The sequence below is a fragment of the Hesperophylax consimilis genome, chromosome 25 (assembly GCF_061612785.1).
Source record: "Hesperophylax consimilis isolate HC1 chromosome 25, BYU_Hcon_1.0, whole genome shotgun sequence".
Taxonomy (NCBI): Eukaryota; Metazoa; Arthropoda; class Insecta; order Trichoptera; family Limnephilidae; genus Hesperophylax; species Hesperophylax consimilis.
In genome coordinates, this window is record NC_142860.1 from 22036292 (window position 1) to 22058299 (window position 22008).

The window sequence follows — 22008 nt, forward strand, 5'->3', positions numbered from 1 at the left end:
TTTATATACCTCAATTAAAAAAATTACGAAATATAAAAATACAAATATCAAGTAATTTTTCAGTCTATTGTGTCATTTACGGAACTCCTAAATGTTGACTTGAGGTAAATGGGGGTCCACTCGTATGTACCCCCATTTGAATCTCGTGGACCCCCAAATTTTTTCTCGCTAACATAGACCCCCAGCAAGCCGATATCGACCCCTGGGGGTCCATATAGACCACTTTGGGAACCTCTTATCTAGTCAATCAACATTATGCAAGTGCATTATATAAGCAAAATAAATACAAAACAATACAAGAACAACACGTCAACTCACCAGAGATCAAATGGGAAAATAATTCACCGACTCCAGATATTTTCATATCAGAGGGTTCGGCTCGGTAGAACTTCTAACAGGGCCTATAAATCCTACTGATCCCTCAAAAAAATATTTAAAAAATCTTTCGTTAACCTACATGTATTCAAAATGACCGACTTTTGCATCTTTATATTTAAATTTTTTGATAGATCTAATACGCCTAAATTTTTAATGAGAGAGCTAGGTATAATGCCAGTAGCCGAAATAACTAATGGTAATATTTTTATAGTCTGAGAATGCCAAATTCTTTTTATCTCATTTAAACATTATTATTTTGTTGTTACAGAGAATGACTTGGTGGGACTGGAGTTACCTATACTTCCTGGTGCCGGCTTTAATTGCCATCTTCCTGCTAGTCCTGTTCAGCGTTGTCACAGTTCTAGCAGCTCTACGTCTGTACGCTTACCTGACCTGCGGCAAGTGCAGGAGCCCAGCCAAGATGGAAGGAAAGACCGTCATCATTACGGGGGCCAACGGGGGCATCGGAAAGGAGACAGCACTCAATCTGGCCAAGAGGGGAGCACGTGTTATCATGGCGTGCAGGAATTTGGATGCTGCCAATAAGGCTAGAGGTACAAAATTAAATTTAATAATTTCTAATTAATATTTTTTACCGTGAAGAACAGACTGCGCCCATTTATTATTTATTGGACAAGAACAGTAACAAAAATACCACAAAAATTAACCAGAATGACATCGTTTAAGATACATTCTTGCCTGTTTATTGAAACCTTCATTGTTTATGCAAGTGATAAACCACACTATCGGCATCAAAGCTTTTTTTGGGCGTGGCCTATACCGATTATATGTTGAGGTGTCACGCTTCACTTTAATCTACCTCTCCCAAGGGCAGGAGAGGGGATCAGATCAATTGGGAACTGCCGCGGAATATCATTTCTTTGTACGGGATCTGTGACCTTGGTAGCTGACAACAGCGTGTTAACGGCAGCTCCCTAAATTGATTTTCAAAAATCGCCTGGCTAGCAGATCACGGCATATCTGTCAAGTATGACAGGTCTGTATGGGATTGTATGGTGAGCGATATGGTGATATAGGCACCGCCCAAAAATGCTTTGATACGTATGGCGTAATTTGTCAGCACTAATATGTTGAAAATATCGAGAGCTTTTATACAGCAGTAACAGTAAGTGTCATGCTGTGCTGAGCCAATACGTCTGTTCTGGTATGTAGGTAGTATGCATAGCAGATCGTGGTGCCTAGGGAATGCAATCCCGCAAGAAAATGTCAATCCAGGTATTTGCGGGACTGAACAATCTTAGTCCCGCTGGATCCAGGTATTTGCGGGATCTAGCAGAGTGGACTTAGATATCTAATCAATCGTATAATAAAGACCTAATACCTCGATCTACCAACCTTGTTTTTAGACTTTTAAATTTATACCTATAATAAAACAAGTTCTTTGGGACATTTTAAATTATTTATTAATAGGTATACCTTTAGTTAGACATAGGTAAAATTTAAGTCATAAATTGGCAAAGAATAAGATAAGACATAAATTTACATAACATACCCGCCTCGGAACAGACTTTGTCTAGTGAGGTGGGTAAAATAAATCTATGTACACAAATGAAAATAAAATAAACGCCCGGATTGCCGGCACTGAAACTGAAATTTAAATAATAACTTTCACATGATAAACAATATTCTTGTACAATGAGCATCATAAGTTTAATTAAACATTATTTGGGAAATTTCGTAAAAAAAGTTAAAGTATTAATTGTGTCATCTGATAAACGGCTTCTGATATTGGACACAAGGTAGCCAGCGGCTGAAAAAGCTCGTTCAGCTTCCACGCTGGTTGGCACAATAGTCATTAGCGCATTGTAAGTGAATTGAAGGTATGTGCCTTTTAATCCACCGGACTCGAAGTAATTCAGAGTAAGTGAGGGTAAATCTGTAGTTGCTCTCCTTCAGCTTTAAAAGATCTTGAATAACCATAATTTTTAGTGTCTTGCCGTAATTCATAACCATTAATTTGATAGAATTAGACGATGTTGGTAAGTTAAAACCCCCGGCTTTAAAAAAATCTCGCAAATCGCAAAAAAAGAAAACTCGGAATGGTAAACCATCTTTAGACACCATTCGTGATACCCTCTTTTCGACAGTATTGTTTTCGCTTGAAAAATGGTCAGTGATTTTATTTGTTGATGGTTGAGGTTCACAATGAGCTGATGTGGAAGAACTGGACGTCGATGCAGTTGTAGAAGCTTCTCTGTAATCCCGCCAGTCCAGCGGGATCCTGCAAAATTTTCGACCGAGATTAGTCCCGCAAAATGTCAGCGGGTTCTCGGTATTTCGGGATAATTAGATTTAATAATTGAATAATTAGATTGCATTCCCTAGTGGTGCCGCACCTGGCAGTAGTTGTTTGGTATGTACAAACAACAGTATAAGCGGCACACACCGGGTTTATCGTTGGGTGTTTAACATCGTTGACATGGTTCCACAATGTAGCTCCCAAAGTATCTTCCCGTCAAGGAAGCATTCATTCAAAATCAAACTATGTTAATCATTCTTAATTTTACTTTTAGACGAAATCATCGAATCTTCCAAGAACAGCAACATCGTTGTCATGAAGTTGGACCTCAGTTCGCTGAAATCAGTGCGGGAATTCGCCGAAGAAGTCATTAAGACCGAGCAGAAGTTGCATGTCCTCATCCACAATGCGGGATATGCCCAGACCTTCAAGAAGACCACAACAGAAGATGGTCTAGAAACGACCATGGCCACAAACCATTACGGACCATTCCTACTCACTCATTTGCTCATTGACCTGATGAAGAAGAGCGCTCCAGCCAGGATTGTGGTTGTGGCATCAGAACTGTATCGTCTAGCGTTCCTGAACCTCGAAAACCCCAACCCAACAACTACATTCCCTGCATATCTTTACTACGTTTCTAAATACGCTAATATCTGCTTCACAAAGGAGCTAGCTAGGCGTCTTGAAGGTACAAACGTCACGGCTAACTGCTTACATCCCGGAATGGTAGATTCTGGAATCTGGAGAAACGTTCCCTTCCCATTGAACTTGCCTTTAAGTCTTATCATCAAGGGTTTCTTTAAGACTCCAGCTCAAGGTTGCCAGACATCCGTGTACTGCGCAGTTTCCGAGGAAGTTGAAAATGTCACCGGAAGGTATTTCTTGGACTGCGTCGAAAGGGATGTGCACTCCGGAGCCAGCGATATGGCTAAGGCTAAGAAATTGTGGGAATTGTCAGAGGACTTGGCCAAGCTGCAACCGACTGATCCTAAAATCTAAGCTACATTTCGAGGTTAGGTTTAAAGATGTCGTGAACTATTTTATTAAGCAGTATCGGTAATTCAATGAGCTAACTTACGTTACGAAGGCCCAATCACAGTAGAATTTTAATTATATAATAAGCTGTCAGGCCTAAATGAGAATAGATAAGTACTTATAATATTCGGTACTGTTTGTAAGTAGAAGGAGAGGAGGAAGGAGATGGCGGGTAGATTTTCTACATCTTGTTGTCATAGCTAGGAGATTTTATTTCTTTTGCTAATAATTAGAAACGAACCTTGAGTTTTGCAGATATTATTTTTTTTACATTATTTGAGGTAGCTTTTTACTGTTTGCTATTTTATTCATGCTGTACTGATCAATCATTATTTATTGTTGAAACTAACTGATATAAAAGAGCCTAGTTGTAAGTAGGTTTACTAGGTGCTTAGGTTAGGTGTATGAAATAAATTGATTTGTAAAAAAAAAAAAAAATTAAAAATACCTTCAAAATATGTGTTTTATTATTTAACGAAATAATCATCCATCTCCTCTAAGCACACTCTAATGCCATACACTTCATGAAGTGTGTGAAACTTGCTTCATCAACATTATACAGGTTTTCCAATAGGAGGTGTTATTTTGATATTCAATCGTAAAAGATCAATGATTTCGTTGCTTGTGTGGCACGTAGCGCCGTCTTGTTGAAAGTAAACGTTGTCCAGATCAATACCATCCAATTTCAGCCATAAAAAACCATTAATCATCTCTCGATAGCGATCCATTCACCGTAACTGTTGCTACAACCTCATTTTCGAAAAAGTAAGGTCCAATGACTCCGCCGGACCATAAACCGCACCAAACAGTCACACGTTGAGGATAGAGAGGCTGTTTAACAATAACCCTTGGGTTTTCCGAGCCCCAGATGTGACTATTTTGCTTGTTGACGAAGCCACCGAGTTGGAAATGGGCCTCATCACTCAAGATGATTTGCATTTGATTCACTCAAGTGAATTTTAATAATTTCAATGCGTTGTTGAAGCGTGTATCGTTCCATTTTTATTAATGGCGTAGTTTCTACTTGTCAAATGTCAAAAATTGACAGCTTCAATAGTAACACCTACCGAAATAGCGGGCTGTTCAAAATAACACCTCTTATTGGAAAACCCTGTACTTGTTTTCTTGTCAATTATTCTAACTCTAGGACCTCCTTTACTGATTCAAAGATGATCTGTATGGCTCCCACAAGGTTAAGGCCATAATACCTACTAAGCTATCTCCCAATTTTCACCTTATTCCTTTGAAACTAGCTCAGTCCATTTAATAAAGCTCACCACGGCTGTCATTCAGCGTTTATCTCTGTTGGTTCCAAAACATGGCAGGTATTCAGCGTCACACATATCTAAGCCATATTTTCATCAAGACGGTAGATACATTGGCACAATTGATCGTGGTGCAAGCAGATATCGCCAAGTCCAAAAATCCAGTTCTTAGATATTGTCACTGTATTGTTCAGTTATAAGGAAAATATCAGAAATTGAAAAAAAATATTTAATAAGTTTAGAAAGTATCTAAATAAGTTTAGAAAGTGACTTTTTCCAGTCGAGCAGCTTTAATTTTTTCTATATAATGAATTTCAATTCTCAATTTTGTTTAATTCATGTCCGCGAATGTGTATTTCTTCATTATCTTCATATTTCGTACAGCTACGGGTATGCTATTAAAAAATATGGTGTGTTGTGTAGGTACATAATATATTATATATATACAGAGATGTACTTTATTTGAAATAAATCCATTTCAAATGGGTATTTTCCATTTTGCATTTTAAATGCTTTTCTAAAAACCATTTTGCATTTTGCATTTTAAATGCTTTTCTCAATGCATTTTCCATTTTAAATGCTTTTTTGCAACATTCTTCCTACAGTCTTCACTCATCTTTTTTTCATAAGCCCCAAATATCAGTCGGTCCTCAACCTCGCTATGAGAGATAATTTACATTTGTCAAGTTGCTCCCTGGTAGGAGCCCTGGCAATTGAGTGATACCATTACAAAAAAACTGATTCAAATACTGAACATGGAGCCATGACGCTGTAATATTAAATGTTAGATAGCAGTTTCTATGTTTATACGTTGGCAACATTAGTCCCGCGCAAATTTTTTGTGGTTTCATAATCTGTAGTCGTGGTGTTTTTGGATTTACCATCATGTAATATGTTTGTTATACATTGATGTCCATTATTAAATGACAAAATTGTTTAAAAAATCTATAATTATTTTAATTGTTTAACCTGAGAAACCATTTTGCATTTTCAATGCATTTTGAAAATAGGTATTTTGCATTTTGCATTTGAAATGCTTTTCTAAAAACCATTTTGCATTTTGCATTTTCAAATGGAAAAGTTTTGACCCATTTCCGTTTTGCATTTCAAATGGTTTTGGGTACCCATTTTGCACATCTCTGCATATAACCCTTTAACTGCTGATTATGCAGCATGTGATCTTATTACACGTATGGGGGTTGTTTTAGAATTAACAAATTTCATATAAAAGCACAAATAATTTTTATGGCATGATATCAAACAACAAGAATGCATTAAAACACTGAAATTATCATCAAAGCGATTATTTTTTTACCTAAATAAATTATTTTTTTTGGAATAACTTAATGAGTAAAACTTCAAATTGTAATATTTAATTATTGAAGACAATATTAAGGATTCCCAAACGAAAATTGGAAAAGAAAAATCAGAAAAAGATACGGTCTTCAATAATTAAATTTTACAATTTGAGGTTTTACTCATTAAGTTATTCCAAAAATAAAATATCCATCCTAGACTTGCAGAAAAAGTCAATAGATGTCGCAAATAAAAATTAGATATATTTATCTAAGACACCGTCTAGATTGCATTTAGTTGGAGTTGAATGTTGCGATCATACATAAAGATAGCAGCCAATAAAAATGTGCAGTGATAAAATGAATACAATGTTAGTAGTTCTTATTCGAAGTATGATGCAGTTAAATATGACCGAAGGAGATAGGGTCCCATTAGCTCAGATGGTAGAGCGGTGCCCCAGCAAGACAAGGGTCCTGGGTTCAAGTCCTAGATGTGACCGAATCTTTTTCTAAATTTTCCGTTTAAAATTTTCTTTTAGGAATCTATTGTGTTCCCACAAACAGTTCTCCTGATGATGGACAAAGCTGTCCAAAACGTTGGCTAAAGAAGAAGGAAGCGCAACATGGCATAGTAACTCAAAAATTAATTACGATAAAACAAAGGCTGTTACTTGGCAACATTTGGCAAGGAATTCTGTAGGAAGTGTACACCAAAATTTTCGATCCAAAATATGTGTGTTGTGTTCCCACAAACAACACCAACTCGTCGTGGAAGGAGATTTTAAATAATAGGTTCTTTGTGTTAAATCAGGGATTTATTAATACTTCGCGTATTACAATGGTGACTCGATAGTCGACCTAACTAGAAGCTGGCTAAATGAGATCTGAGAACACTAAGTTTGTCTGTAACTGGTCCTGGCGACTAGTGAACACTGCCCTCTATGAGTGAATCTGTGAAACTCTTACTTCCCAACAGAATCCCTAATATTGTCTTCAATAATTAAAATAAATAAAACTGTACATACTAAAACGGCTTTATACAGGTGTAACAGAAGGTAACCGAAGAATTTGGACCAGTGATTCCTGAGGAGAATTGGAGTTAAAAACGTATATGTCATTTTGCTGTCTCGTTATACAATTAAAAACAAAAAATGTGTTTCCATCACACTTCGCCACTGGGTAGGTACAACCTAGCATGTCATGTGATATGCATTCCGTCTCATTTCAGTAGCACTGTAACAGATGAGACAGAGCGTGTACCACGTGATCTTTGCGACTTGCACTGAGATCAATGGCGACGTCTGATAGAAAAAAATAATTTGTTACGTATATATTTATTGAAAACAGTATCATAGGACAGGAAAAATGACATCTAAATTTTTACTCCAAATATTCTCAGGAATCGCTGGTTAAAATGCTTTGGGTACAGTCAGTGTTTCTGATACACCCTGTATACTAAAACGTCTATATACATTATCCGCAATTAAATGGTTAAAAATTAGTAAAACCCAATATTATTTATTATTTTTCCAAAGTATGTACATTAAAAAATAAATTACTAACAAAATACACACACAAATCGTGAGATTAAATACATCAACACAGTCACAAATCACGAGTCTATGAAAGTTATCAAGTCATTCATTGATTCACAACTGTCGTTGGAACTGTTAATTCTTGAATTTTCTTTATTTAGTTCTTCGTCAACAATGGAGGTGTACTCGTTTATGGCTAAAATTGACACAAGAGTTTCCGGTTTGGTGTCCATCAGAGATATTTCATTTTTCCGCGACCTGAGAGATTTCCTCGACATGTTCTTGACCAGATCTTCAATGTGGGCATCTCTCGTCCTAATCAAGTTCTCGAGGTGGCTAGCCTGCGAAAGAACACTATGAAACTGAATAACAATAATATTTTTTTTAATTCCAGAAGTTTAGTGCAATCCCACTTATCCCATTTAAATTTAATTTACTGCAAGACAGATTAATCAACCCCTTAACAGTAAAAGATTTATTATTTTAACACCCTTAAGGCGATGCACTACGTCGTGTAATATTGTAAATTGAGCCGCGATCAATAACAACCCTTACGTAGATGGCGATAAGGTTTAAATTCCCGCTTAACACCATCCGCCTGTTTTGATTTATGCAAGAAAAAAACATTGCCAAAAAGTGTCTTTTATTTTATTTTGTGGATGTTCAGGCATAAATATTTAATTTTTTTTCTATCATTTTATAAACAACTTAATTTGCCACATTATACAATAAAATCATAACCGAAAATGAGTTCGTAAGTAGGAGATTTTGAACTTTAAAGCAGTTTTCATAGGCTTTTACACTATTTTTTTCTGGGCTTATAAAAAGACTAATCTAAAAAATACCCGATTATTTCAAAGGCCAAGATGTATTCTACTTGCAGTATTTAATTAAAGCATCTGAAACATTTCTAGGCGACCAAATTTTCAAACCAAAAACACATGATTTTGCATTACTACGTATGGCATCGCCTTAACATATGGAAAGATGGCATTAAATAATATATCTACTCTTTTAGAAATTTTATTCAATAGCAACATTCCCCTTGTCATTCTTTGCTGTGTTAGAATATCTATTCTGCAGTGTGGTATCTTGAACAAGTAGTGATGATGGATACGGCTGAAGTTTTCGGGCATATATAAGCCATAGCATTCCAAGAGGAATAGGCTACCAATTGAGTTATACATTATATTAAAACTAATTATTGCAAGATTTGCTTAGCGTATGAAACATATGGCTTGAGAGAACGAGAAGAAAGAATTATAGAAGAGTGTTGATGGTTGTCCAATGTCTCTTCTGACATCACCTGTCACTGGAGATAACACAATGAGTTAATTACTTTCCATTGAATGTTATTCTGCTCTCCCAATTCATAGTATGATAATTGTTAACACGTAATACCCGGAGGTTCAAAATAAAACACATGCGGCAATGGTGGGTCCAGATTGACCCGGCTGAAATGATGAAATTAAAAGGCTTTTTAAACAAAGTCACAAACAAAAATCACAATACTAGAAATGTGCCCGAATGGTTGACAACATCTGCGCGGGACTGTGAGAGACAAAGACGGAAGGACAGAGCAAGAGATATGCTGTTTCGTCGGCTGCTCGAATTCAACTGAGAAGAAATGGAATTTTTGCGTGTTTTTATACACAATCATTCTAATAACTTTTTTAAAATGTGTCCGATTTTAATCATTTTTGAGTCGAAATGTGGGTAAATATTTGATGAAAGAATAGAAAAAAGGAAATTAGCCTAAACGAGATATTTGCGGCAAAATCTTTTATTTAAAAAACACTGGGTCAAATCAGACCCATCACCGGAGTCGAGGTGTTAATAAAGATATTAGACGGATATTACTCCTGATGGATATTATGTTTTAGGTAGCCATGTGGGATATCAACAAAATATGGAAAGGTAATGGGGAAGCGAAGGAGATGGGGAGAGGTATGTTGGAAAGTAGCAGGCTATTCAAATTTTGTCATCCTTGGCTAACGCCATTTCAAGCAACATTTCGATTCTGAATGATAGTCCTTCATCAGGACCATCAACCCCACACAAAATTATTTCATTTTTGTCGATGCTGTGTGGTGAGTCTTTTTCAGGAAAGGAAGGAGAGAAAGTTCTGAGGAGGAAAAAGGTTTGAGGGGTGGGTAGGAATCTAGGAATCAGTGTGTCCAGGTAACGGACGAATGATCTATCCCTCCCGACACGGTGCTAGGCGATGGGTCCACAGAGACCAGTTGGAGAGGTCAAAGGGTCTCCTCAAACCAGCCTCTCCCGATCCAGCATTCCCCGCAGCTGGCGGTCAGGCGGATCCTGAGCACACCACACCCGATGAACCCGGGCACCCCTGCTAAAACACCAAATGTAGCAAACCACTTGGGGTGACCTATGTAAGAGGTGTTGGTTATCCAATAAATGGTTCCCGCGGTACCCAAACTTGCCTCCCAAATTGAAAATGGTATGAAATTATTTATGGATCTTACGTATGCATTATTACTTATTACCGAGGTAAATAAATATCTTGAAATGTTCACATTATCAAATTATAATAATATAATAACATGGACAACCCACCTTTCGCTTGAGAATCTCAATGGCTTCATTTTTCTCCGATAACTCATTTTTAAGAGATTCGTAGACCTCATAAGCGATGACTTTCTTCTTGAAAACCTCTATATTGTCCCCTCCACATCTTCGTCTCACATTTATAACCATCACATCACCTGCCCATCATGAAAATGAATGCAATAATAAAACATTATTATATTATTTCATTGTTCACTTTGTTAAGAGAATTTTCAAATTATAAAAAGATTCTTTCAAATCCAGACAAATGATAAAGTACCTACCTATCTATAATATATTTTATCAGAAGATTATTTTTATTCTATATTCAAAATGTGAATCAATGAAAATAATTTTCCTATGTTTTTATTGGTTTTTATCTTGCAAAGTCAAGTTAAGTCCCTGGTTTTTATAAAATACAATAATTTTAACTCATTACCTGCACTTACTTCTCTTTTTTACATGGTGGATAGTTTCTACAGAATACTGTAATATATAAAGCCCCTAGCACATATTGGCCCAGCGTATGCGCCAAACCACCAAAGCGTGAACGCTGTTGGCCAAATGGTCCTGTACAAGTTGGGCCAACGTGTACTCATCAGTATGTAGGGGCATCAAAAAAGATAGTACATAACGTGGTTATAGAAAAATGGGAGACAGGTTCCATTGTATAACTTAGATGTCGCTATCTGATTCTATTCTAATTAATTCTAAGTACAGATAAATATTTCCATTCTGCATTATTCATCATGTTATTTCAAAACTATGTAAAAAAAAAGTACTTTGTAGAAACAGAAATTACTGTATTGGATCTGACAATGTTATTTCGTGTCATGATGACTTGGGTAGCAGAGGATAAACATGCAATGCCTGGGTAGGAACCCATCGCTCGGCAACTAACTGATTGCATTTTTTAAATAAATGTGATTATTGCTTTATGTAGACAAGAAAATATTATCATATATTCAATCTTCAAAATGTTTTAATTGGTACACAACAATAGTGGATTTTAGAATTACAAACATATCATATCCGGTCACTTTTTAGTTCTGTAATGATTGCCATTTTTCGATATGGCAATCATATATTTATTTCATGGTGGTTAAACCAAAAAAATGTATTTATCTTGGTTAATAAATAATAAACGAAAAAATAATTGGTTTATATCATATTGTACTTTAAAACCATTGCCTAGGGCGGGGGAGAGGTTGTCATTTTTTGCCAAACACAACCATTGATTCCTGAGGTTATTTGGAGTACAAAATGTAGATGACATTTTGGTCTAGGGACTCTAGGGTGACTTTTTTTCAACTAACACAATAAAAAAAATGTAGGTATTGGACAGTTAGGACGGGTTGTTTCACAGAATTTGAAAAATTCATCAAATTTCATAGTTGATTTTCAAGTTCTGTGAAGGTTCTATTCAAATTCTGATATTATATAATTATTGGCCAGTTGTTCTTGAAAACTGAAATAATAACAGATTTTGAATAGAACTTTGAAATTTGATGAATTGTTAAAATTCTGTACAACAACCCGTCCTTAGTTTAGTGTCATGGTGGGGGCGGTTACTCGGCAGAGTGACCAGTGACGGCATATGAAAGAAAATAAGTATAGTTTCTTACTCCAAATAATGTCAGGAATCACTAGTTGAAGTAAGTCAGGCACGCCTCTTTAAACCTTGTTCATAAATTATCCAAGTATTATCACTTACTATCATCATCAATAGCTCCTACATCATACCAACTTCCATCACTAGATAATTTGTCATCTCCTTCCAACTCCAGTCTTTTCTTCTCCTCGTCTTTCTTGATCTTCTCTCGCAAATCTATCAGTACCTTCTCAATTATCCCGGGCGTGCAATTACAAATGTCTACCATATTTTTCTCATCCAAATGTATTCTGAGTTTCTTCAGAACTTTCCTGTTTAGCGTGTGCCAATTTTCCATTTTTGTCGCAAAGGAGAATCTCGTACTGTAATTGTGCATCTCTACCAATTTTGGGTAGAATTGGTTTATGATTTCGGCTAGGAGTTCTGGGTAAATTGGAAAAAATATTCATATTGAATTTGACTTCCGTTAGAAAATGATTTGAGATTTTCATGGCCAAAAGTATTATTGTGATTAATTTTTGAGTTATTATGTCGTATTTCGCTTCCTCATTCTTCGGCGAATATTTCGATAGTGTTACAGTGTTCACCATCGCATCTTCCCCGATGATGGACTCTGTGACACTGTCAGAAACATTGGTTAAAGTAGAAGGAAGCGCGACACGAAATAATAACCCTAGGCTAGGAAACACACATAAATTATTAAAATAACTCAAACTACCACCCTAACAACCTATTTTGTGCATTCTTGTCTCCGTTAAATATTTACCTTAAATTGAAATCAAGTGTTGTTTTTTTTTTAAAAAAAACCTTGCTAATTAAGTTAAAACCAAGTCCTATTTATAATTTATTTTTTTGAGTTTTAAGCAGAATTCAACAAGTTTATCCTCATTGTTTTAAAGTGTCATAAATATTAATAGAAAGTCCATACTTCCATCTGAAAAATCTCTGTGAATCCGTTTCTTTGGCCTGGAAAGGTTCAATTGATCCAACCATTCAACAACTCCTTCAATTTCCTGGCATTTGGATATGGACGAGCCGTCACTTTCATTATTTTCAGACATGGTTCAATATTATTAATATAACTAAATTGTAAATGAATTATAAAAAAACTCAAACACCACAAATTATAAAAATGGTTTGTTTTGATACCAAACTTCAAATTGAATTGTTTTGTTCGCAACATTAAAATGTTCTTTTTTTAAAGAAAATTCCAGTAAAAATTGAAGTAGGTAGGTACTAAGCAGAGATGTGCAAAATGGGTACCCAAAACCATTTGAAATGCAAAATGGAAATGGGTCAAAACTTTTCCATTTGAAAATGCAAAATGCAAAATGGTTTTTAGAAAAGCATTTCAAATGCAAAATGCAAAATACCTATTTTCAAAATGCAAAATGGTTTCTCAGGTCAAACAATTAAAATAATTATAGAATTTTTAAACAATTTTGTCATTTAATAATGGATATCAATGTAGAACAAACATATTACATGATGGTAAATCCAAAAACACCACGACTACAGATTATGAAACCACAAAAAATTTTCAGGGTATCTACTAATGTTGCCAACGTAAAAACATAGAAACTGCTATCTAACATTTAATATTACAGCGTCGGCCATGTTCAGTATTTGAATCAGTATTTTTTGTAATGGTTATCACTCAATTGCCAGGGCTCCTACCAGGGAGCAACTTGACAAATGTAAATTATCTCTCATAGCGAAGTTGAGGACTGACTGATATTTGGGGCTTAGGAAAAAAAGTTGAGTGGAGAAAGTAGGAAGAATGTTGCAAAAAAGCATTTAAAATGGAAAATGCATTGAGAAAAGCATTTAAAATGCAAAATGCAAAATGGTTTTTAAAAAAGCATTTAAAATGCAAAATGGAAAATACCCATTTTGCATTTCCATTTGAAATGGATTTATTTGAAATAAAGCACATCTCTGGTACTAATGATAATTATTAAGTAGCGCAGATCTGTGAAAAATCAGAATTTTGAACTAATCATTTCCATATTAAAAAATGACACTAAAATTCAAAGCAAATTTGAGTTCATTGAACCAGGTTTCACACAGAATTAAAGCACATCACAGACAACCAAAATTAGTATGTTCGGTTTTTAATGTGGAGTTAATATGTAATCTTAAGGCTGAAGGGAGCGGGAAGGGGAAGATGTTGAAAAGAAAGTTTGGGAAGCACCCGACTATTCAGATGTGGTCACTGATCCCAGCTATTGCCATTTCAAGGAAAGTTTCAGTTCTGAACGGTGGTCTTTCACCAGAGCGATGAGTTATCTCTAAAGCTAAGAAATAAATTAATAAAACACAGGTTAATTTATTGGTATTTTTAATTAATTTTTTAATAATATGTTACATAAGAGAAAAAAAAATAATAAAAGTTATTAATTTCCTTATCAAATCTAATCAAGATTATAATAATAATGGAAGACGTTACTTAAGGATTAAGGATTTAAGGATTTTATTGCAAAGCAAACAAATTCTCCGACCATCTGATAGCGTCTTTTAGAAATATAATGGTCAATTTACGAGAGAGCTAAGAGGTTAACATTCTAGCTCACTGAAAAGTCACAGATCGCTACTGAAGATACCACTAAAGAGACAAATCACTAGAACTGTATTGTGGAAGTTTCCGTGTTCCAAAAGTATGTTCAATTTTGTCTTTGGAAGTGGTCACACATTTTCAAGTATCAAAATTCGTTCTTGAACAAATAATCAATTTCATTGTCCTTTCTGGGGTCTAGGAGTCGAAAGGAAATGTGTAAATTGGTGAGATCAGTTTTCTTTCAAATCGGTATAAATCAGATCTCTTCTATTCAATGACGTTACAATATATCAAGACTCGTTATTGTTTCATAAAATTAAGAAAAATGTTGCAAATAAGAACCACTCTTGTTTCCAGTAAATTGTTAATTCAAACGATGCCCATGCACGACAAAGAATACATCTGTATAAACGGAATAAACAATAGGACCGGGCAGTGTTTTCATGGCCGACTAGAGTAGATTTTGGCAGATTTTGAGATGTCAAGTGATTATGTCAGTACCGTGTCGTGCCGTATAGCATTGACTGTTTGCAAATGGCGGCAATTCTTGATGATACTGCTGATTTGTATGTTGTTTTACCGCAAGCGAGTGATTAGAATATTTTAAGTTGTGAAGTTTAGCTGATAACAGCATTGACTTTGTAATTTGGCTGCACGCCCAGACTTCTACTCTAGTCAGCCTTGCATTTTCTCTATGATGTATAAAATCTTTGGACGGGAAACAACATTATTATTTATAACAATCGAAAAAATAAGTAATTTGCGTGTTTACAAGTGAAATTTTATTATTTGGCTTTTACTAATGTTTGTCTAGTAGTTAATACACTTTCTCATCACACATGAGGGTTTTATGGCAATTTACTTATAGGTAACACATAACCTTATGAGACATGCAACAGTTTAGTGCTTAAACTATGAAATCGAAAGTACTACAATTGACTTACTTTTCACTTGCCACTTTGAGATTTCTATAGCGCATCAAAATATATTGTAACGACACTGCCTCTATTGATTTTCTTTTCAGTGAAAAACAGATAAATGAAAAGCAGTTTGAAATCAACAAAAATAAATAAAACTAAATATTTATACATAATTACAAGTATTTTAAATAAATAATTTAACGTCTAAAACTCGAGGACAATAATAATTATTTTCAAAAATTACTTAAATTATAAATTAATTTTTTTTATTATTACTATACCATTCAGTCTATAAACATGAAGCCTTTTAAAATGAGGAAAAAATTACCACTAAACAATGCATAACAAATATAATATAGACACATCATCATCTTTCAAAATTAACGCAAAATGTGACAATTAACAAACACATTTAGGTTTCCAGTAAATTCTTAATTCAAACGTTCATTCACGTATGACAAAGATAGACATTCAAAGATAATGTGTACAAATGAAATAGATATAAGTTTGGATTAAAAGTTTCATCGAATACTTCATTCTACATCACAGGTGTGATTGCGATGACAATATGTTTGCTCGCTTACACTAAGATGAATATGGAAAGCTGTGTAAGATAACCTACTGCCAGTAGATTATCCTTCTTATACTTATGTGTTGCTACATTTGGTATCCCATTTTCTTTAATGGCGCTTAACACACTTTATACAGGCAAAAACAAAGGGAGAAAATGGATTTAGTTTTTAAACAGCTATATCTTTGAAAATAATACATATATTTTAGTGAATTTTTTTACATGGTACTTACCACACCCCAACTATAAAATGGTTGTCTGAAATTAAGCCTACTTTTGTAATACGACTCCATAAGCTGAAGTTGAAGTCAGTTTTGTGATGTTTTATTTGTAAAAAATGTACATATTTTTTATTACGTTACAATTTTTTTTGCTCAAATTATCCGGTGCAATAAGTGGGAGGATGTTATTACAAGTTCTACGGGTTTAAATATAGTTTGATTTTGATAAAATATTCTTCCATACAAAAGACAATGATTCAAAGATATGGGAAGACTTGGTTCACATTTTTAAATACATATACGAGGTTTGTTCAAAAGAAAAGCTGAATTTTGAATTTACGCGTGCTGTGTACATTCAATTATCGATTTTTGTTTGTTTGTTATGTTGGTACACGTGTGTTTATCATATGTTAGGATTATCAGCCATTTTGGATTAGTGGTTTGTTTTTGACAACTGGAAAGGTTAGTCACATTTTTGTGTGTTCTTCGATTTTTTACTTTTGAAAAAAATGAATCAAAGAATATGTATTAAATTTTGCGTTAAAAATGGAATAAAGTGCTCCAACGCACTTAAAATGTTGACTGTGGCATTCGGCAAGTCTACTTTGTCTCAAAAAACTGTTTATAATTATCTCGGATGTTTTGGGCATGAAACTTGTGGCAGCAAAGTTTGTTCCGCAATTGCTAAATTTTGAAATCATGGATTTTGCATCACGATAATGCACCAGCTCACAAATCAATGCTTGTTCGTGATTATTTGGCCAAAAACAACACCATAATCATGCCTCAACCACCGTATTCACCAGATTTGGCTCCCCGCGACTTTTTCCTATTGCGGAAACTGAAGAGACCAATGAAAGGAAAGCGTTTTGCCACAATTGATGAGATAAAGTCAGAATCGAAGAACGAGCTGATGGCCATACCGAAAAGCGCATTCCAGAAGTGCTTCGAGGATCGGAAGAAGCGGTGGCATAAGTGCATTATATCTGAAAGGGATTACTTTGAAGGGGATAAAATGGATATTGATGAATAAATAAATACTTTTCGAAACATTTCCAAATTCACCTTTTCTTTTGAACAAACCTGGTACATATAGTTGGGATCCTTACGAGATTGATATAAAAAATTTATGTAAAATTATCGGACAGCAATGTCTTTTACGCCATTCAACCAGGACCATTGTAAAAGATAGAACTACCCTTCCTAAACAAAGTGTGTTAATATCTCCGAGAAACCATCAAAATAATTGTATTATGTATAATAATAAGAAATTTGAGTGCATTTACGAATGAAATAACGAAAACACCTTCTCATCATACAAGATGGCCTTTTGGAACTTATTTACGCAATTGATTAGAGATAGCACACAACCGCACGCGACGATCGACAGTTTAGTACTAAATCGAAATGACGGCAATTACCGTTCTTTTGCTGGCCACTTTGAGATCTCTACAACATGTCTATAACTTTTGTAATATCATTGCCATTAGATGTATATTTTTAATTACAAGTTAGGTAGGTACTAATATTTGTAAGCCAGCACAAAAAGTACCTACATTATTTTATTTCTTTCTTGGCGAATATGCCCTTTATTATTTGGTAAATGCAAAAATAGAACTTAAACAATATAAGTTTCATGTTAAAGTCATTATTCAATTATTAGTTAGGTTATAAAAAAAAAAATTCATACATTAAAAGTTAGGTTATAAACAAAATAAACTCATTTTAAATTCTAATGCTTTTTTTTCAATATATATGCCAACATTAATTGTAAAAAGCGACAAAAAATATAAGAGAACTATGAAAATGTACATGCTATATTTTACTATGTATATATTAAATTATATTACCATTAATTATTTATTTTTAAATGAGGCTAATGTTGCGAATGGAAGATGTACACATATCATAATATTGTGTTTAATCCTTCAAGTTCTATGTGCATTTGATTGTAAACATCCGACATTCTGCTATCCTCTGTCTCTTTAATTTTCATAAAAGACAGGTGAGAAGGAGGATAATTATTATTGAACAATTTAGCATCATAAACAATTACTATCAATGAAGCACGACAGTCTTCTGCAGGAGTTAACTACAGTAACGAATATGCAATCGGAAAAGTTCTACTGGAAATATTTCATCTGGACAGCATCTTTACAGTAAATTATAACAAAAACCAAATTAATACATAATAAAATCAGTTGTGATTGATGTTACTTCGATTTTGATAGTCTATACTTGGACTTAACAAATCGGGAACTGACGACAAAAACAATGAATCTTCTTTGGACGGTAATTTTTTATCGATTTCTTTATTATCGCCCAAATCAAGCCGTTCTAAAAAAGAATCGCCCAAGTCTTTAGTATTAGCGTTTGATTTTGTCTCGGTGGTAACACCAATGCCACGTGTAAGTTTAAACTGCTTATATTGATCTATTAAAGATTCTACAGATTTTCTACGTGGAGGAGTTGACTTTTTAACAAACGGAGGTGTTGATTCTGGTTTCTTAAAGTCGTCATCGGAAAACGTTTGCGTGCTAAACTGATTGACGATGGAAATCGTTTCAGTAATGAAAGTTTGCTGATTATTACTAGGGATATTTTCTTTTTTGGAAGCACTTGAAATATTTAAACCGATGAGAGAACTGTTTTCTTTTCTTGAAGAACTGAAAATGCTTGGTTTCTGGTTTTCTTTTTGAGAGCCGCTAGATGTATTGTTGTTTTGATTGGAGATATTTGGCGTTGATCCCAATTCCGAAAGAAAGCTGGAATAGTCGATTTCTCTAATGCCAGATATTCTTTCAGTGACAGAGACCGGTCGATTTATTCTAGACGGTCTTTTTGAATCGGCGGCTAAATCTCGAATCAGATTCGGCGAAGACATTGTCTTCTGCAAGACTGGCGGAGAAAGATCTGTTAAACTTTCATTGAAAAGATTACCCCATGTTTTACGGAAAGATCTGTCGTTTATTTTCTGTTTTTTGTTCTTTTCTGCTGAGGTCGGCCTCTTTTTAATAGAGGTTAACAAGTTCCGGAGATGATTAGATGAAAATAATGGCTGTTTCCGTTCAGTGCCAAAACGACTGCCGATCGTTGTCATGTTATGTTGGGTCAAACACGTCTTATTGCCAACGTCAGAAATGATTTCCATATTCCTTTTCAATTCTTCGATATTTTTCATGTAGTCAGGTTTTGTATTAACCTTTTTACTTGGCAACATTTCCAAATTGAATTCGAGGGCTTTTTGGATGGTTGAATGGTCCGGTTTGACAATTTTACTATCCTCTTGTTCAGGTAAATATATTACTTTGTTGTTTTTGAAAGGATGTTTGAATTCTGCAAACTTGAACTTTTCTAAACAATTGCACCAATAGTCTGAATGATCTTCTTCAGATTTTAATTGCACATTCATGGAAGGAAAATTTAATATTTCATAAATGGCAGAAGGAGATTGTAAACTAGCACAGGAATATTCTTCTGGATACACTGCCTCCTAAAAACAATTAAAAAGAACAGCTGCTTTAGAAAATAATAAACAAAAATGACAACAAAATAATTATCTTTATATATAAAAATGTAAATGTTCGTTTGTTCAAAATCTTAAATCTCCAAAAGTTCTTCACTGACTTTGATTCGCTTTGCTTTGAAATTTTGAAACAACGTTGCATTCGAATTTGCATGTTTTTATATTACCTATAATGAGTAAGATCAAGAAAGGGACGCTTAGATGGTTTGGGCATGTAGAGCGAATGAGCGAAGAAAGGAGTGTAAGGAAAATATACAATGCAAATGTGAATGGTAGCAGAAGTCGGGGACGCCCGAGGAAGACATGGCACGACCAAGTGAATCAGATACTTGAGTCGGGCCATGTCAAGAGTCAGAACAATAGAAGAGTACGTATGAGACGATATATGAATGTGAATGAGGCAAGAAGTGTGTGCCAAGACCGAGTTGTTTGGCGGTCCGTCCTCTCTGCCTACCCCTGGGGAGAAACGGCGTGAAGGTTAGTTAGTTAGTAATATTGATGTCACCTGTGACAGGTAAAAACTTTATTTCAATAGGGGAGATGGAAAATACTGTTTTAAAGTGAAATATTTATCATAATTTCATGTGTTTCATAGTTCGGCCATGTTTTTTTCTTGTTTGACATATTCATAATGAGCGCATCCAGCGATTCTAAAAGTTAACCTTTTTAAATCCATTGATTTCTCCATATCCACAAAAATTTCAAGCTGTATACAAATGTGAATATTTTGGGAGTTTTAAATAAATAATTCTACAAATCTACAGGTTAGTGAACTTTAAATAAAGTAAATAGAGAGAACATACCTTTAACTGTTCATGAAATTTAAATGTTTCAAGAATCAAGTCCTTGGATTGTTCCTTTATAAACATTACAAGGGTTTTCTTTTCTTCGAGAGCATTTTGAAATATGGCCGTAGATTGACTTGGTGTATAAAATTGAAAACTGTGAGTGATAACAACAGAATAAGACTTCAAAAGGTTCGGGAAATTCAGTATTCCATTTTGAACATTGTTTTTCAAAATGGCAGATTGTGAAACTGATAGGCTCGTCTCAAAAGCGGAGGGAACTTGGAATACATCATTCGCTTCATCATATTGCAAAATAGAATCTTTGCATTGTTTTGATTGCATTTTGACAAGCTGGTCACTTCTGCTTTTACATTTCCTTGCGACATCAAGAACACTAGATGAGGAATTCCAATTAATTTCAATGTTGGAGATTTTGTCATCAATTAATTTTGACCAATCTTCGAGGAAAGTATTTTTTGTGAAAACATCATTCAATTGTTTTGCAAAATCAGGATTTGGACAATCCACACGGTTTCCAATAGTCTCGAGTAACACCTTTTTATCAAGTCTTTCTTTTGCTATGGTAGGTAACCATTTTTGGTAAATATTGCTAATATTTTTCATGTTGATTGAAGTTGTATGCCACCATGTAACTTTTTTAACGAGGGAATCTCTTATTTCAACGCTTGAAAGGTTTATTTCTTCCGTTTTCAGTTCGTTTATGTTCAAATCGACCTGTTTTTCAGATCTGCGTTGTACGTGAAGCTTCAGAGCGACCTGAGAAAGTTCAAACATGAGTTTTGCCACTTTTATACCCCCGGCATTCACGATCCACGATGCCATTATGTGGGAAACATGACCAGGATGCTCCTTAGATATTTTTCCAACGAAATTCAGAAACTCGGTGCGGTATTTAGCTTCGATTTTGATTTCAAACATTGCCCAGCACGACGACGAGGCTGCATATTTGGGATCGATTATTGAAATCAAATAATATGACAAATGATGGAATGCAGCACCGTTGGGCTTCTCAAACATCGATTCCTTGAAATGAGAACTCAATTCATTGCTCATCGGATAATATAAGCCGAGAAGGTAAACATTTCGATGTAAGGCCTTGTGAAGTTTGGCTTGTAGCAATACCTTTTGGTTTAACGTCGCCATCTCGAAAACCTTCACTATTTCTTAGTCCCGAAACTTAGTTTTACATCCGTAACTGCAAGATTTCCACTTTTACACTAAACAATCGATGTTAAATGCACTTGACACGTATATTAAGGTGTATTATTTCAATATTTTCACTTGCATCCAAATTTGTCAAATTTCAAACAATAGCCGTTGGCAGTATTGCCAGCATAAATAATTTTCTAAAAGTAAGAACTATCACAAGCATATTCTTTCCTCTTCTAAAAAAAAATACAATCATTGCGGTTATCTTCCCTTAAATTGTATTTGTTGAAAGAAATACATT

General features: G+C 34.7%; 2 protein-coding genes across 3 annotated transcripts in view; one reads left to right on the plus strand and one right to left on the minus strand.

Moving 5' to 3' along the window:
• The window catches only part of LOC149411682 (retinol dehydrogenase 12-like), a 29222-nt gene extending 25088 nt beyond the window's left edge, over positions 1-4134 (plus strand). For both annotated transcript variants that reach the window (XM_089646611.1, XM_089646610.1), the window contains exons 2-3: positions 647-932; positions 2913-4134. In XM_089646611.1, coding sequence (XP_089502737.1) covers positions 650-932; positions 2913-3640 — 1011 coding nt within the window. In that variant the 5' untranslated portion in view covers positions 647-649 and the 3' untranslated portion in view covers positions 3641-4134. The remainder of the gene's footprint in view (positions 1-646; positions 933-2912) is intronic.
• Positions 4135-18055: 13921 nt separating this feature from the next.
• Positions 18056-21836, minus strand: dgt6 (dim gamma-tubulin 6). The gene is made up of 2 exons (XM_089646806.1): positions 20553-21836; positions 18056-19716 (listed from the first exon to the last, which is right to left on the minus strand). Exons 1-2 carry the CDS (start codon positions 21699-21701, stop codon positions 18421-18423), a joined length of 2445 nt encoding a protein of 814 aa, XP_089502932.1. The 5' UTR covers positions 21702-21836; the 3' UTR covers positions 18056-18420.
• Between the last annotated feature and the right edge of the window lie 172 nt (positions 21837-22008).